Source organism: Halichoerus grypus, chromosome 8, assembly GCF_964656455.1.
Source record: "Halichoerus grypus chromosome 8, mHalGry1.hap1.1, whole genome shotgun sequence".
Classification (NCBI taxonomy): Eukaryota; Metazoa; Chordata; class Mammalia; order Carnivora; family Phocidae; genus Halichoerus; species Halichoerus grypus.
The window spans coordinates 123,573,116-123,590,417 of record NC_135719.1 but is presented as its reverse complement, the minus strand read 5'-3'; the positions used below and the strand labels follow the sequence as shown (position 1 = coordinate 123,590,417).

Sequence of the window (17,302 nt, the reverse complement as noted above, 5' to 3'; positions counted from 1 at the left end):
TTGGAGTCGTCGGCCACTCCCGCCTTAACATGGCACCGAGCATCTGGTTCATCAGGAATCCCGTCAGCTGTGCCTGCAATCCAGATCCAGAGCGCAGGCTCCTCTTAACCATGTCCCCCCGCCACTGCCCTGGTCCCGGCCACTGTCATCTGAACGGATGCACTGCAACTGCTTTCTAAACGGTGCCCCTGCTGATGGCTGAGAGGGAGCCCTTTAAACCTAAGTCAGATCCTGGGCCCCAAATCTGGCACAGGCTCCTGTTCCCCCAGAATAAAAGTCAAGGCCCTCTTACCTCTCTGACTCGGTTTCTGGGCCTTTCCCTTGCTCATTCTGCTGCTGGCACACTGACCTCATTTTGCTCCTTCTAGAACACACTCTGTTGCCTCGGGGTTTTACTCGGCCTGTTTCCTCTGCCTGCAGGGTCCTCACTCCAGACATCAGCTGGGCCCTCACCCTCACCTTCTTCAATTTGTGTCTCTTTCTCTCTATGAAGTTGACCCTGACCCTGTGTGTACTACCGAATCCTGTGCCCTCCCCACCCTCCACATCTCCTGATTCCCTTACTCTGTTTTCCTTTGCTTTTTCTTTTTTCCCATAGCTTTGATCACTATCTACCATACTTTGTACTTTGCTGATTTATTATGTTACTGGGTATTTTCTGTTTTCTTCCAATGGAATGTAAACTCAAAGGTGGGATGCTTTGTTTTGTTCACTAATATATCTGAAGCATGCAAACAGTGTCTAGCACATAGTAGGTGCACAGTAAGCATCCGTTGAAGGGATGTACGAGTGAACAGATTCCTGGGGGTCGCCCTGTAGGGCAGTCCGTCCCTTCTTCGACATGTCCCGCTTTGCTAGCTGATCTTTCATCCTGAAGGAAAGTTCTGCTTGTGCCAGTCCCTTCTTTAAAAAACTTAGCTGAAACGCTTGTATCCTACCAGGTAAATCCAAAATGATGAGTGTGATCTTCTTGGGCCTCCTCACTCTTTCTCCTAACCTAGTTTTCGGGCTTATTTTCTCCTACATCTGTGCCCCCCCCCCACCCCATTCTTCAGTCTTCTCTCCTCTGTGCCTGTGGTCATGCCGTGTCCTTTACCTGGGGAATCTTTTCTTCTACTCTATGTGCACAAATTCCACCCAGTCAGGCTCAGCCCCAGTGCCACCTTCCCCAGAAAGCCTTTCTTGATGGTCCCACAGCCAGAGGGATTCTTCTTGTCACTGGCATTTAGGGTGCCTCGTCCTTTCTTCTTTGGTTTTTTCCTTATTCATGTTCCCCCCCAACTTTCCGCCAGTTTTTGGACTTTTCAGGTCTTTGAAGTTAAGGTGTGTCCCATCTGTATTGTGTAGTTAGTGTAATTTCACTGAATCAGTGGATGGGACAGAACCATTGCCCCGAAGCTCTGACTCTCTAGGGACAGCTTACTCTTTCAAGCTGGTGGTGGGTTCAAGTTCCTCTCAGGCAGTGTTGGGCCAGTATATAAGCCATCACTATGAAATCATCACCATCACCATCATCCCCGACATAAACAGAACGTCTACTACGTTCAGAGCATGGGTCTACCATCTTCCGTGCTAGAAGCTGAAACCAGGACCATAAGCCAAATGAGTTTACGTGTCCTTATCGGCTTTGGTTATTAAAATAAAGTATACGTGTAGTAAATGGATTATATTTGTTCATTTTTTCATTCATTCATTCAACCAAAGTTTACTGAGTGTCTCCTCTGAGCAGGCACTGTGCTAGGTTCTGGGGAGACAGAGAAACCAATAGCGAGCAGTCCCATCTGTTCATATTTATATTCTAGTATGACATACAGACAGAAAACAAGTACACAAAGGAAATAATTGCATTTCAGGATAAATGACCATGAAAAGAACAGAGTATGAAGATTAAGGAAAGAGGAGGGACAGATTCTAGGTAGTGTCCTAAGGGAGATAAAGGGATTTAACCTCAGTCCTAAGAGATGAGAAAGAGCAAGTGAAGTGAGGATGTGGGGAGGAACTTTCTGAGCGGAGGAACAGTGTGCCTGAAGGCCTTGAGATAGGTCTGAGCTTATAGTTTTGAAAGAACAGACAGAAGATGCAGAACTCCTACAACTCAAAAACAAAAATCCAAACAAGTCGATTACAAAATGGGCAGAGGACCCGAACAGACATTTTTCCAAAGAAGACATGCAGATGGCTAACAGGCACATGAAAAGATGCTCAACATCACTCATCATCAAGGAGATGCAAATCAAACCACAGTGAGATCACCCCACACCTGTCAGGATGGCTATTATCAAAAGACAAAAAAAAATAACAAGTGTTGGTGAGCATGTGGAGGAAAGGAAACCCTCATGCACTGGTGGTGGGAATGTAAATTGGTGCAGCAACTATGGAAAATATATGGAGGTTCCTCAAAATATTAAAAATAAAACCATCCTATGACCTACAAATCCACTTCCAGGTATCTCTCTGAAGAAAATGAAAACACTAGTTCAAAAAGACATATGCACCCTTATGTTCGCTGCAGCATTATTTATAATACCTAAGACATGGAAACAATCTAAATGTCCATTGATGGATGGATGGATAAAGAAAATGTGGTACATATATGCAATGGAATACTACTTAGCCATTCAGAAGAATGAAGTCTTCCCATTTGCGACAGCATGGATGGCCCTTGAGGACATTATGTTAAGTGAAATAAATCAAAGAAAGACAAAAACCGTATGATTTCCCTTATATATAGAATCTAAAAAACAAAACAAAACCCAGAATTATGGATATAGAGAACAGATTGGTGGTTGCCAAAGGGGAGGGGGCTTGGGAGGGTATGAAGTAGGTGAAGGGGATTAAGAAGTACAAACTTCCGGTTATAAAATAAGTCACAGGGATGTAATGCACAGCATGTGGAATGTAGTCAATAACATTATATTAATTTTGTAGGGTAACAGATGGTACCCAGACTCACTGTGGTGACCATTTTGCAGTGCCTACAAATGTCAAATCACTGTGTTATTCACCTGAAACTAATGTAATATTGCATGTCAATTATACCTCAATAAATAAAAAGAAAAAGAAAAAAAGGAAAAAAAAGAAAGAAGGCTGGTGTGGCTAGAGCAGAGTGCTAGGGAGAGATGGGCCTAGGATGGAGCGGGAGGGTTGGGCCACGTCCGACCACTCCAGCCTCTCAGCACACGGAAGAGGCACTTGATTTCATGGAAATGAAGAAGGAAGCCATTTTAACAAGGGCAGTGAATTCATGTTTCCTCAAGATCCCTCTGTCTGCTGCCTGCAAAAGAGACTGGACGCAGGGCCGACGGAAGAAGGAGGGAAATCAGTTAGGAGGTTTTTGCAGCGTTCCAGGCTAGAGATAATGGAGTCTTTTAAAGGCATTCCTTCTTCTTTTTTAAACACAACCGCAAACAATTGTTATCGTCACTGTAAAGACTGTTTAGAGTAACAGGAGAAAAGTTATTTTAAAATGTGTTTATTTTCCAGATAATGTCCTTGGACAGGGAATGCAAGTATGTTAGTGGGGGATCAGCTGCATCTTAGTTGGACCCCCGCCCTTGACTCCTCTGCACAGGGCGCCCCCTCTGCTTCCTGAGCCCTGAAGGCGCGCTTTGTTTGTTAGGGACTCCTGGCTCCCTGGTTATGTAGAGAGGCTTCTGGGTATCAGGGCCACGTTGTCGCAGGAAATGCAAACACACTGGGGTGGCTGCTGTCACATTGGAGGCCGGGGGCACAGACTAGGGGTTCTCAAGACGCAGGGAGACCAATGGGAAAGGGAGGGAGAAGTCCCTTTACTTCTGAACCTTGAGGCCATGCGGTGGGCACTGCTGGAGACTAGCTCAGTCACCTTCACCAGGTTTTCACTTCCCACCCGGGGTCCGTATTGCAGGTCACAAATACTTGCATGATAAAAAATGAGAGTGGAGTCAGGTTGTACGGCAGGCCAGAGGCCATGACCTTTAAATTCGAGGCCCTTGGAACTCACCATGATTAAATGACTTCAAGACCCAGAAGTGGGCGAGACAGCTGTTTGAACGGCACCAACAGTCATAACAACAACACCTCATATTTATACAGCATCTTTTCACTGAAGTCTGCAGAGTGTTCGACTTGTCATCATCTTGCCTGACTTTCACTTGTGTTCCCACCTATGGTTCAGGAAGCCAAGGTGCAGAGAGCCTAGGAGGCTCGATGGGGAGGTGGGCCAGCGTTTCCTGGCTATGGGCCAGAGGGCGTGTCTAGCAGACTGCACTACTCTGTTAGATGGCTGTGGTCCGCCCAGAAACCCCTGCGTGCTGTCAGCTGATGGCTTCCCAAGTAAGCCAAGTAGAGAAGCCGGAGGAGAATTGATAAGACCTGTTTTGAGTTCCGTGTGAGGATTTGTAATCAGCAATGTCCTGACTCCCGTGATTGGGAAAGAACTCTGACAAGAAGGCAGTGGGAGAAGGTCCCTGGAAACTCACTCCTGGGCTTCCTGCTTGGAGGACAGGCCAGGGGCATTGTCTGGGAGGCCACTTGAACAGTGATGATGATGCCACATGTCGGTACAGAGTGTGCTGCTTCTAAGCCTTTTCATAGCTTGTGTCATTGTCACGCCATCACAAGCATGGGTGGATGCTAATGCGCGCTGTTATCCAGTATAATATGGTGCCTGCCCTCCTTTCTAGCCTCTTCTTATTCCAATCTCTCCCTGAGTCACTGAGCTCTAGTCACCCTGGCCTCTTTCTGCAGTGTGGACAAGCCATGTCCTTTCACTGCCTGTGGGAGCTTGCTCATGCTGTTCCCTCTGCCTAGAACACTTTTCCTCCCTCCTTGCCCTTGGTCCCCATTCCCAAGGCTAGACTTTGCTCATCCTTTACATCTCAACTCACTTGGGTTACTTCATCAGGTAAGCCTTTCCTGACCCTCAGATTAGGTAAAATTCCCTCTAATAGCCTCTCGTAGCAGCTTGCACTTGCCTGTCACTGTGTTTATAGCAGTTGTAACTATATGGTTGTGGATGTTACTTGAATCTGTCCTCCCTTCATTATACTGTAGAGTCCTTTTAGGGCAAGGACTGTAGTCATTCTGTGGCTTGTCTAGCACAGTGCCTGCCATATAGTCAGCACTAAACAAATGTTTGTTGATTGAATGAATAAATGAATTCCTATTTTATAATTGGGGAAACTGAGGCATGAAGAGATAATGACTCACCCAAGGTTGCACAGTGAGTCCATAAAGGGCTCCTGACATGGAGTCTGGTGAATTCCATGCCCCCCTTCTCCTTATCCCACTTTTAGTCTGGGGAGCTGGGTCCTCTGCCACAATCTTTTATTTCGCCCTTAAACCTAGAGGTACACACCTTACCTGCCCTCCCCTCCCTGCAAAGGGAGTGAAGTGTTCAGGTCCCTACAGGAAGGGTCTACTATCTTCTTCTACTTCTATCTTCAGACACATGGCTGAGAAATGACCAGGAAACTCTGAGCTGATGAACCTGACTTGGCTTTGGCCATGGATTCACTGTATGACCTTGGGCGATTACAATTGTTTTTAGCCTCAGTTTATTCACCTGTAAAATGGAAACTGGATTCTCTGCTGCTGTGTGAATCACAGATCTGTTGGAGAGAGATAATTAAATTCATGATCTTTAAGCTTCATTACAAGTAATGTGCTGTAATGAAAATCCATTTTTCTTAAAAAAAAAAAACAACAATGGATGATTAAGAACCAACACATTAATGTCAAATTCTGGTCAGATGAACAGGAAGTTACTTGTTTTCATTAAACAGGGCAGGGTTCCAGAATGGCAGAGAAAAGAAGAACGCATTTTCATATTTAGGAACAGAAGGAAAATTACATTAAAAATGTAGGTTTTGAAAAACATCTTGGGTCCACGTAGAAAAGCACCCCTACCAGAGTAGTCTCTTCTTAGAAAATGTTTTTTTGGGTAAAAAGAGTTGAAAAAAGTCAGTGTTCTGGGAGGATCAGGCTGGACGGGACCCAGGGGTTTGAGAGGCTTGTTACCGCCAAGAGCTCGGACTCTGGGCAGACTTTTGGAGGCTCTGCTTCCCCAGCAATGGTCTTCACTTTGTTAAAACACAACAACAAAACAGACCTCCCGCCCCTCCCTCAAATTACCTTCTGACGGCTTCCTCCTTTGCATTTTATTTCTCAACCCCTCTGTTTATTTTCTTGTCATTTCAGAGGGTTTTGGAAAATGATGAAAATGTAGAAGAAGGAAATGAAGAAGAAGATTTAGAAGAAGATATCCCCAAGCGCAAGAATAGGACCAGAGGACGGGTAAGCCGGGGATGCCATGAGGGAGGGAAGAGTTAAAGGAGGCTGAGGCTGGGAGAACAATTGGGCCCCAGACCCCAAGTCCCACCGCATGACCTCTCATATCCATGGTCTCCCTTGAAGAATACTCAGAAAGGAAGAACTCCAGAAGAGCTCTGGTCCCAGGTGATAGCCTGTAAGAGTTTAGAGCTGGCCAGAGGGAGAAGAAGAGGGAAAGGGTGCCCTGAGGGGACAGTGAGGGTCCTGGGAGGGTTGCGGTGGGGGTCCAGGGAGGGTGGGGGAGGAGGAGAATGTGACTGTTGTACCCATTACTTGGTCTTGAAAGAAGCCTGCATTTTCCTGTCCCTGGGGCTGCCCCAGAAAGACCTGCTTTGGGGTGTGCTTCACTAGGCAGAGAGTAGGATCACTCTGGGAGAGTGTGGGGGCCACAGCTAGTGGTTTCCAAGTGGGTAGGGCATGGGCTTTTGGTGTGGGCTCCGGATGTGGCAAGAGGAGGCCAGAAGCCTGGGGTGTGGCAAGGGGAAATCCATGGTGGAAGTTATACAACTTATGGGAGCGGGCCTTGAGGGGAGGGACCCAAGCCTGAGCAGTGCTCTGAGGCATGCGGGTTGCTCCTCCAGAGTCCTCATGTCCAAGCCCAGGGGGCTTTTGGTGGTCACCCTCAGGGGTCTGCAAGGGCATCTGACAATAATAATGAGGTGGAGAGGGACCTCCAGGGGTATGCTTGCTTGGCGTCTAGAGAATTAGGATTGGGCCTTCTGGCTCCTTCAGGCTCTAGGCAGGACCTTTACCCCTCTTCTCCATGGGTGCTTGCAGGTAGTTTGGGTCCAGGGCTAATTGTGACCCGCCTCTCTATTCCTGTGCTGCTTGTACTTAAGTATCCATCAGAATCACCAGGAGAGCTTGTCGAAATGCAGATTCCCAGGACCCACTCCCAGAAGTTCTGATTTAGGAGGTCTAGGGTAGGGTCTAGAAAGCTGTATTATAAGCAAATAACCAGGTGACTGGTGTAAGTGGTGCAGTGCTGCCCACATTGAGCTCGGATGCTCTGACTTGTTGGCAGGGGCTGGCATTTCTCAGGCTGGGCAGGGCAGCCCTCTGACGCTTCATGCCTCTTATAGTGGCCAGCCAGCTTCAGCGATGAGCTTGTCTTATTTGTTCTTTACTCCCACTTTTTGTTGGTTTGTATATTCAGTTCTTGGGAGAATATCTGAAGGGAAGTCCTAGACATTTTATCATTTAACCTGCACATACCTCAATCTCTAACAAATAGCATTATTACAACCAATAAAAACAACAGCTCTTTTAATATCTACTCTCCAGTCCCTGATGATTTCCCTGGATTTTCTCAAAAATGCCTTTTTACAGTTGGCTTGTTTGAAACTTAAGCCTCTTTTATTCTAGGGCATACCTCTTCCCTGCTCTACCCCACCATGCACACACATGTTTTTTTCCCCATGCTATTTATCTGTTGAAGAACTTGGGTGGTTTGTCTTGCAGAATTCCCCACATTCTAGATTTGGTGGATGGGTGGTATTTAATGTATCCTCTTTATTTTCTGGAAACTGGTGGTTTGATTAGAGACTTGATTAGACTCAGGCTATTTGTTCATGTGTGTAATATTTTTGGGGGGAGGCAAGGACCTTTTCTGTGCCTCTTACTGCATCACATCAGAAGGTACATGTTGTCCAGCTGTTCTGCTCTCGGGGTGGGGTGGGGGCAATGGGTCAGTGGATTCAGGTGTTGTTAGCCTGATCTCTCCTTAAAAGGTTCCCCATCAAGTTTTCATCTAGCTGTTTCAGCAGCCGTCGATAATGCCTGGACTCATGACTTCATTGGGGCCCACAAAATAATGAATATCTAATTCCATCATTGCAGGAGGTTTTAGAATTTCTGGGCCTTTTGTGAACTCAAGAGCAGTGTGCCTCCAGGCCTGCTTCCATCCCGTCCCTCAGCGCAAACCAAAGTTACTCAGGTAGATTTCGGAGAATGGTCCTCTTTACATCTTCTCCACTCCCAACCTAAATCTAGATGATTGAACTCGGCAGTGCATGGTTGTGAGCTAGGTGTCTCCTCTGTAAGAACACAGCAGTGGTACTCACTGTGTACTGACTGGACACCAGGCCACGTGCTGGGGCTCTTTACAACAAGAGCTACACGTCAAGGGTGACGACTATGTACTTTGTCCTGCACTCTCGATTTCTGCCTGTTCCTTTGGCAGCCACTAGCCACATGTGGTGACCAAGCACTAAAAATTTTGCCAGGTCAAATTACAATGTGCTGTAAAGGTAAAATACACACCAGATTTCCAAGACTTAGTATGAAAAGAATGCAAAGCATCTCATTAATATTTTTTATATTGATTATGTACTGAAATGATAATAGTTTGAATACACTGGGTTGAATAAGCTATATTATTAACATTCATTGTACCTGTTTCTCTTTTTACTCTTTTTGAAAAATGTGGTTACTAGAAAATTTAAAATGATGTGTGTGGCTCGCATTATGTTTCTGTGGCCAGCACTTCTTGTTTCATTCCCATACGTTGGTATTATTACTCCCAGAGAGATTACATAACTTGCTCAAGGTCATCTAACCTAGTAAAGAAGTCAGGATTCGGACGCAGGTCTGTGCTTTTGTCATGGAGTCATGCCTGGCCCAGTGCCCATCATGGGCTAAAGACCAGCTTGTTGAATGAATGACTATGTTGGGAAATAAAGAAAAGCTATATTTCAACTTTGTGGGAGTTGAGAGAAGGTCTGAACACAGTGAGGGAGCTGGATGGAGCTTAGACTAGCTCAGGGCCTACCTGATGCTTGCCAGGGGCCAGCTGAATGGCTCTATGTTGGGTAGTGACACTGTGGACATGTCACCATGGTGGGAGCCATGGGATGATCTAGAAGGGCGTGAGTGGGCCTGCCTGTGCTGGAATACAGGCGTGAAGCTGCTTTACCCACAGCCTCAATTAAGCGACCCTTTTAAGTGGTGTGTTCAGGCTGCTTCTGGTTCCTGGAGAGCATTTCTGTTGTCAGGACTGACAGGCAGCACCTCAATGTGTGGTCCCTGGACCGCAGCCTCGGGATCACCCGGGAGCTTGTCAGACACACAGGGCCCTGGACTCCACCCTAGACGGACCAAATTACCAAATTAGAGTCTGTACTTTGACAAGACCCCCAGGTGCTTTGTGCACTCATTGAGGAAGCCAGGGGTAAGGCAGTAATTCTAAGAACAGCCTCTGCCCTGTTTGAACCATGAGTTCAAATCCCAGCTCCACTATTTACTAGACTTTGGGGGAATTATGTAACTGCATCATCTTGATCAAATTAAAGCAATATTCTGGGCCTCAGTTTTTCATCATGAAAATGGGAGTAATAACCCAGCCAATTCTGAGTGTTTAGTAAAGGCTAAACATCGTTGAGAGGTTGCAAAGGGAACAGCTCTTGGAGTTTTGACAGTGGCCATATCCTGAGGGGTGAGGGCAATTCAGACCCAACAATTAATAATTGTGTGTATGCTAACTTTAGCCCAAGGAATCCAAGCTCTTTAAAATTCATGAAATTCCTGGAAGTCATCCATGTGAGCATTATCAATCATCAATCAATCAATCAGGAACTATTTATTGATGCACTCTGGTGCAGTCCAGTGCTTCTCAAAGTGTAATGTGCATGTGAAGCACATGGTGATTTTGTTAAAGTGCAAATTCTAATGCAGTGGGTCTGGGGGTTGGGGGGAGGACTGAGAGTTTGTCTGGTTAACAAGCTCCCAGGTGATTCCAGCACTGCTGGTCTGAGGGCCACATTCTAAATAGCAAGGATGGGGAGCTATGGCTCTCAGGGGTTTTCTTTTTGGTCTCAGGAATTCTTTACTTAAAAATTACTGAGAGAGGCCCCCCAAAAAAGCTATTGTTCTGGTGGATTATAACTAGTGACACTTACCATATTAGAAATTAAAGCAGAAAAAAATGTTAATCTTCAGAATACACCAGCACACAGAGTGATGACATCATCATGTCAGGTAGCCTCTGGAAAACTCCACCGTGTACTTGTGAGAGAATGAAAGTGTAAAGTTTCGAGTAACATTCTATTACTATTTAGTACTGTGATGCAGACCCCCTGAAAGGGTCTCAAGGATCCCTGGGGATCCCTGGGCCATTACTTGAGAACAACTCTTATACAGGAACTAGCTCTGTGAGCCTGTCCGAGTCAAGGGTCTTTTAATTGCAAGAAACTCAACACTTCAGCAAAAATGGGGAGTATTTGAAAAGCTGCTGGGTCATTGCCCCAATTCGGTACAATCTTTGAAGTTTCAACCCTCAGGAAGGGCAAGAAAACGGCAGGCAGGGACTTAGGACTGGGATAGAATAAGGAACCTCGGCGGCTTGTGGCCTCTACTTCTTCCTTCTTTACTTTTTATCAGAAGACTGTATGGCCTGCTTCTCTGTGCCCTTGGCTCCATAGTTCCTGTATTGATGGGTTCCCAGCTCAAGTGCCCGTACTCACTGGAGTCATTGCCCCAAGTCCAAGTGCTTTGGAGGTAGAATCTGATTGGCCCAGCCTAGGTCATGTGACCACTTTTGAGCCAGCCAATCAACTGTGGCCAGTGGGGCCAGGCTACGTGGTATATAATCAAGGGTGTCTTGGCTTACCAGTGTCTGAATAGGTGAGGTGGGGTGGGGTGGGAGGAGTGGAGTGGGGTGGACAATTCTCAGAGAGGGAGGACAGGTTTCTTTTGGACAGTCAGCCTCAAAGTTTTACAGAATAGAGTCTGGAAACTTAGGTCCTGCTCCTTCTACTGACTCTGTGACTGTGGATAAGTCAGAAACCTCCTTAGAGCCTGTCTCATCAAGGGCCAAATGGGAATACTATTACTTTCTGTAACTCACGGTGTATGGTAGGAATGAGCTGAACTAATACATGTGAGAGAGCTTGGGATGCTGTGTGCCCAACATAGATCTAAGTGTTGGGCGTTCATAATAAAGTATGAAATGCCATCTTTGCTCTTAAGGACCTTGGGATTAAATTGAGGAGAAAATGCGAATGGCCATGATACAATTAGAAAACAGCAGGCTTCTGCCTGTGCACTAACTGAATGCAATAAAAGTTCAGAGGAGAGAGAAGAGATCAGCTTGGGCAAGAAGGGGAAGTAATTTATCGAGCACTTCCTGTGGATGTGGCGCTGTCCCCTGTGGTTTCACACACTCTGAGCGCGAACCCTCTCAGCAACTCTGCACTAAAGGTGTTGCTGTGCCCATTTTACAGTTGAGAAAATGAAAACTTAAGAGAAGTAACTTGTCTACAGACACGTGGCTGGTGTTTAAACCTGTCTGAATATAAAGCTGTGCTCTTTTTACTCCTCAGTATGGCAAGGGGAAAGCTCTTGGAGGAGTGGGATTTTAGTGGGGGGTTAAAGCATGCACCAGCGTGGGTGGCAGAGGAGAGGCTGGTCCATGACAGGGATCATAGCATGAGCATGAGGGGAACCTGATGGGACAGGCACTAGGTTGCTGTTGGATGTGTCAGTGGGTTTTAGACGGCAATAAATGAATGAGTGAACGACCATGGGCTCTGTCCTTCACTCCCTTGGTCTAATTGATCTGGGAGTCATGCAGTGTGGATTGGGAAGGGCAGTGCAGAGGTAGAACCCCAGCTGGTGGGTTCTTCAAGCAACTCAGGGTCAATGGATTAAAATGTGGAACAGAAGGAAAATGCAAAGCCTCAGATGGGCTTTGAAAGAAGAAACAACAGCGCTTGGCTGTAAAGAATGAAGGAGAAGAACCAATGATGGACTCGCTGGCCGACCGATGGACCAATTGATTCAGCCAAGGTTTACTAAGTGTGTCTTAAGTGGCAGGCCCCGTACCAGGTTCTGAATATAGTGTGGCTCAAGTAGACGTTTTCCACCCCTTGTTGGGGAGACAGAAGATCAACAAGTACACCAACAACATGTATGATATAATGTCAGACCATGCTAAGTGCTGGGACCAAACACAAAGCCGGGCAAGGGAAAGAGAACGATGGAGAGGGTATGAGTGGATCTAGGTTGGTCAGGGAGGGCTTCTCTGAGGAGGTGATGTCTGAGCAAACTAGCCGGATTCTGAGTTTCCAAGTTTGAGCGATTCCGGGAGACTAGAGGAGTGCCACTGCCGCAGGAAGAGTCCCTTGCGTGTGCCCATTTTGCAATTGAGGAAACCAAGGTGCAGGGAGAGTGTGGAAGTGACTGGGCTGGTCAGCCCTGCAGAGTGCAATCCAACCCTGGCTCTCAGCCGGGCCCTCCCCCTCCCGCTGGCGGCTCCCCCAGGAGTGCGTGCTTCCAGGGCTTCTCCTCTTATCCCAGGCGGTATTTTTAGTCTCTCAGAGCCCCTTCCCCGCGTCTGCTGTTGGCTCGTCATTCTGCTTGACTTGCTTTCACCTGCTGCAGGCGGCTGTGACACGGCTGCGGGCTGCACACGTCAAGCTGTCCCTGGCTTCACCACGGGGGCGTGGGGGGGGGAGGGCAGCTGAGGGTGACTACCCTCCCCGTCCGTCGTCGTAGTCGTCGTGGGCAGGCGGGGAGGCCTGTCAGTGCCCGCTGGGGGACCGCAGCGTCTCACGGCTCCCCCTTCGGGTCAACTCGGAGCAACGAGGGCGGGGGCGGGACCGGGGGCGGGGCTGCTGGCTGTGGCGGGCTCGGCTGGGGGTGGGGAGGCAGAGAGGCGAAGCGGTGGGAGGGAGGTGGAATTTTGTAAATTGTTTTGGAGAGAGACAAGCTGAGGAGGTGGTGGAGGTGGTAGCTTGGCAGGTGGTGTTGATTGTGAAGAGTGCGTGTTTGGTGAGAGCGTGTGAACATCGCGGGCCTGGTGTACAGGCCTTTCCGCTGTGAAATCCCCAGTGAGTGTGTGTGCGTGCTTGTGCGTGCGTGTGTGTGTGTGTCAGCATCACAGGCCTTTTGGCCCTGAAGTCTCCAGGGCCACTTGTCCAGGCCCAGCCCCTGGGACTGCCCCATTCCCCCTGCACCCCAGGCGGCCGCCATGTTTTAGTTCTCACCTCTGTGACTCCTTCTCTGTCCCCAAAGACCTCAGCAGGCCCTTTCCCTGGTTGGGAGTTTACTGCTACTCATTACCAGAGAATGACCTGGAGGAGGCCAGGGTGCTACACACGTGACCACGTGGGACTTACAAAGGTTTAAAAATAAACCTTGCCCAGTTCTTGTAGTCACTGTCCCGGGCCTGCAGAGCTGCCAGCACCCTCTCTGGCTGTCCTCCTCTATCCTGGGAAGTGGAACTCCTCCCACCCCCACCCCAGGTTATGCTGGCTCTTTCTGGAGATGCACGCAGGGTGGTGGGATCAGGAGTCAGGCCCCCCGAGACTGTGAGGTGTCAAGGCCTTTGTCACTGGCGGGAGGCCTCAGCTGAAGCTCACCCCCAGGAGGAGCAGGGGAGAGGGGTGGGGGGTGCTCCCTGCCGTGCCCGGGCTCGTGCCCTAGACCGGATGCCAGGCCTGGCTGGCCCTTGAGAGACTTGAAGGGGACAGTGTGAGCCTGGGGCGAGAGCCCGGGGTGATGGTTGCTCCAGTCTGCCATCATCCGGTCAGCTGAGGGGAGCAGGGTGAGCTTCTCCACGTGGGGTCAGTGAAGCTAGGTGGCTAAGCAGCTGGAGGAGGAGGTCCGTGTGATAACCATAGAGTACAGAGATTGGGTAGATGTAGGCTTTGCAGTCAGACTGTTGTGAGTTTACGTCCTGGCTCCGCACTTAGTAGCGGAGTGACCCTGGGCAAGACTGCTGTTGCCTCAGTCTCCTGATCTGTAAAATGGAAATAACAGTAATACCTCTCTTGGAGTTGTGAACATTTAATGAGATGATGTGGGTGAGTAGTTGAGTGCTCTGGAGCAAGTTACCTGACCTCTCTGGGCCTGTTTCCAGGCCTGTAAAATGGGGTTGGTTATTGGTTCAAAGGCTGTGAGGAAGGCCGGATGAAGAGATGTAGGTGAAGTGCTCGGGGCCTCACAGAGTACGTGCTCAGGAGCCGCAGTGGCCCTCACCATAACAAGCATCCTGCTTCCTTGTCTCCCCAGGCCCGTGGCTCGGCAGGTGGCAGGAGGAGGCACGACGCGGCCTCTCAGGAAGACCATGACAAACCTTACGTCTGTGACAGTAAGTACGGCAGGTGCCGCCTTCCTGCCCCTGCCTCTGCCCCCAGCACCCCCTTCCCTGTGCTTCCCTGGCTGTTGCGCCCCCAGCCTCAGGCTCACTGGCTCCTCCTCTTGGGCCTGCGCCCCAGCTCGCACGCCTGCCGCCTCAGCGAAGGCACCACCTCCTGTTGCTGCCGCCGCCGCCCCTCGCCCACCCAGGTGTTTGTGCATGGGGGGGGCAGCCAGGGAGGCCTTCTGCCTTTGGTGCCAGCCTCCTGTCTCCGGCAGCTCCTCCTCGGTGGCTTTCTCCTGGCTCTCTCTCTCTCTCTGTCTCTGTCTGTCTCCTGAAGATTCATCCTCTATTTCTTTCTCTGTTTCAGAGAGTTACAAACAAAAGCATAACTCAAAATCCTCCGACAAAGGTACTTGGCTCCTCTGGCTTTTCATGTTTCCCTTTCATTTCCCTCTCTCTCTCCTGTCCTAGGTAGGGCAAGTTAGGAATCTTTCTCTGACTTAGCTTAATAAATGGCCCTCGATCCATCTCCAGCCTTTCTTGCTTGCTTCAGAGGTATCTCTTGGACAAGGACTGCCTGGCTCCTGGGTCTAGATGGTGTGGACAGAGCTGGGGAGGGAGGAGCTGGAGAGTGGGGCGGGTAGCAGGGCCAGTGGGTGTAGCTCCAGAACCTTCAGCTTTCGGAGGGATTGCTATCAGCTCAGATGCTGTTGTCTTTCTCACCTACCAGAGCGTTGGGTGGTGGGTTGAAAATCCTTGCCCTAATTATCTCTCACTGTATGGGGCGCCATCTGCTCATTCCACAGCAGGGACCGCCCTAGAAACCACCTCCCTGACCATCTTCCCCTCGTGTCTTCTCCCCTCCGAGGACGCAGAGCTGGGCCATGGGAGAAGGGCAGCGAGGGGGCTCAGGCAGGGCCCTGGCACCGAGGTTCCTTCTGCCGGCATCTGGCAATGTGTGCGGTCTCTGTGGAAGCAGAGGGCGAGTGGGGGAGATGGGGCTCAGGGAGCACATCGGGAGTGGTGCCCTTTTCCTCCCTCTTCACTGGCCTCTTTTGATTTCAAAAAGTTATTCTGTGCCCGGTGGGGTGACAGCTGGTTGGAGAACATTTTGCTAGAAGAACTCAAACTCCATGACCCCCATTTGGCTGCTTAATACACCGTGCAGATGGCATTCCTGAGACAACTCTTGCAGGTAACATCTCCATCCCACAGCGGTTCTGTTCCAGGATGAGGAGGGAGCAGGGCATGGGGTCTGGTGTCTCTTGGTGATGTCAGGAGGTGCCTGCTTTGGCCTGGGTCTTGCCCTCCCGGAAGGGCCTCTGTTTTGTTCGGATGCACAGAAGCCCTAGCTGTGTGAGCCCTCTGGGGACTGGTTCTGGGCTGGGAAGGGTCCTTCTGACCCCCTCGGAGCAGGCTTTCCACCTGTGTATGGCTGGAGAAGCCCAGCCCTCAAGAAAGCCAACAGCTGCTTTGGGACCGGGGCATTGCCATTCGATTCCTCTTTTAAAAAGCTTTATTTTTGTGATGTGATTTTCTGCTCCCATAGCTAGTGGGATTACTTTTTGCTCCATCTCTTCAATTTTCATGGGATTTGCCCCCAATAGTCCTATATATTCCCAGACATAACCGCACGTGCCCTTCTTCACCCACCTCTCAGTTCCTCTCTTCACTCCTTTGTCTGCCGTCTGCCTCCTCACCTGTCACCTCCACGGAGCACCCTCTGTGGGTGTCCCTCTCTTGCCTGGCTCCCCTCTTGCTGCGCCAAGTGCTTGCATCACGCCCTCCCCCACAGTTCCTGTGGCTGTGATTAGGGGCTCTTAGGACCATTGGCTCTTTTCCTGTCCCTGTCCCCACGGTCTCTTCCTCCTTCTGTTTACCCTGTGATGCTCAGGAGACCTACACGAAGGCCTGATGTTGGCTTTCTGGAAGTCTCAGCAGCTGATTCCTTGGCTCTGCCCACACAGCCGCTGCCTCTGTTCTCCTCCCTCAGGGGACCAGGGTCCACCGTAGATTGCCCTTGTCTCTTCTGGCTCTTGTAGGAATTGTGTGGCAGCTTGGTGATTAATAGACTTTATTTTTATCTGGTGCCCTTCAGACATGTGATCCTTTGGGATAGGGATGACCTTTGGAGAGGTCATGAGGCCCACCCTCCACCCCTGAACTGAGCAAGGAATGCTTTTAATAATCTCTAATGCATCCTAAGTAGAGAGGTGTCTGGTCACCTCCTTGAGTGTCCCCAGGGATGGTGTTACCATAAGCTACCCTTTCTTCCATGATTCCAACTGTGCTCTGAAGGATTGTTTTTCCTTAATAGGAGCTACATTTTTTTTTTCTCCTACAGGCCTCCTTATCTTTTGCGCATCTTTTCCCAACAAATGGGCACACTGAGCATTTTGTCTATTTTGGAGACGCTTTTCACGTCCCCTTGTATTCTTGGTTTATCTAGGGCCACATCCCATAACCTCTGTGATGGCCTGCTCTAAATTCCCTTCCAGGTTTACATTTAAGCTCAGCACTCCCACTGGAAGTAACACCAAGGCCAAGTAGCTCCAAGAGTAACAGACACATTTCCTTGTTTATTTTATACATCGGCTCTTAATAACAGCCCGTATCTGTAGAGAACAGAAGTACTTGGCCCACCCCTTGCCCTGTGCACCATGCCCATGACTTCCCATGCAGGGCCTGTCCTGACCCCATGCCTCGCCAGGTGCGTGCTCCTTTCTACTTAATGCATTTGATTATTCCTTCTTCCATAAATCACTCCGCATTTAGCCCTATTGAGTCTCAATAAAGAGATACAATAATATGTGACTTCAATATACAAGATTCAATAAAGGCAAATTTAAAGACATTGCCCTGTAGTTGAATTTCATCCTCTGCAGATTTGCAATCCCTGCCATTGTTGTG

At 49.0% G+C, this 17,302-nt stretch overlaps 1 protein-coding gene across 5 annotated transcripts in view; it reads left to right on the top strand.

The window, feature by feature from the left end:
• DPF3 (double PHD fingers 3) overlaps positions 1-17,302 on the top strand; it is a 283,778-nt gene that overhangs the window by 173,401 nt on the left and 93,075 nt on the right. For all 5 annotated transcript variants that reach the window (XR_004919706.2, XM_036099904.2, XM_036099848.2 and 2 more), the window contains 2 exons: positions 6,181-6,276; positions 14,323-14,401. Coding sequence is in view for 4 of the 5 variants with exons in the window: in XM_036099904.2 (XP_035955797.1) it covers positions 6,181-6,276; positions 14,323-14,401 (175 nt within the window). In the remaining variant the exon portion in view is untranslated. The remainder of the gene's footprint in view (positions 1-6,180; positions 6,277-14,322; positions 14,402-17,302) is intronic.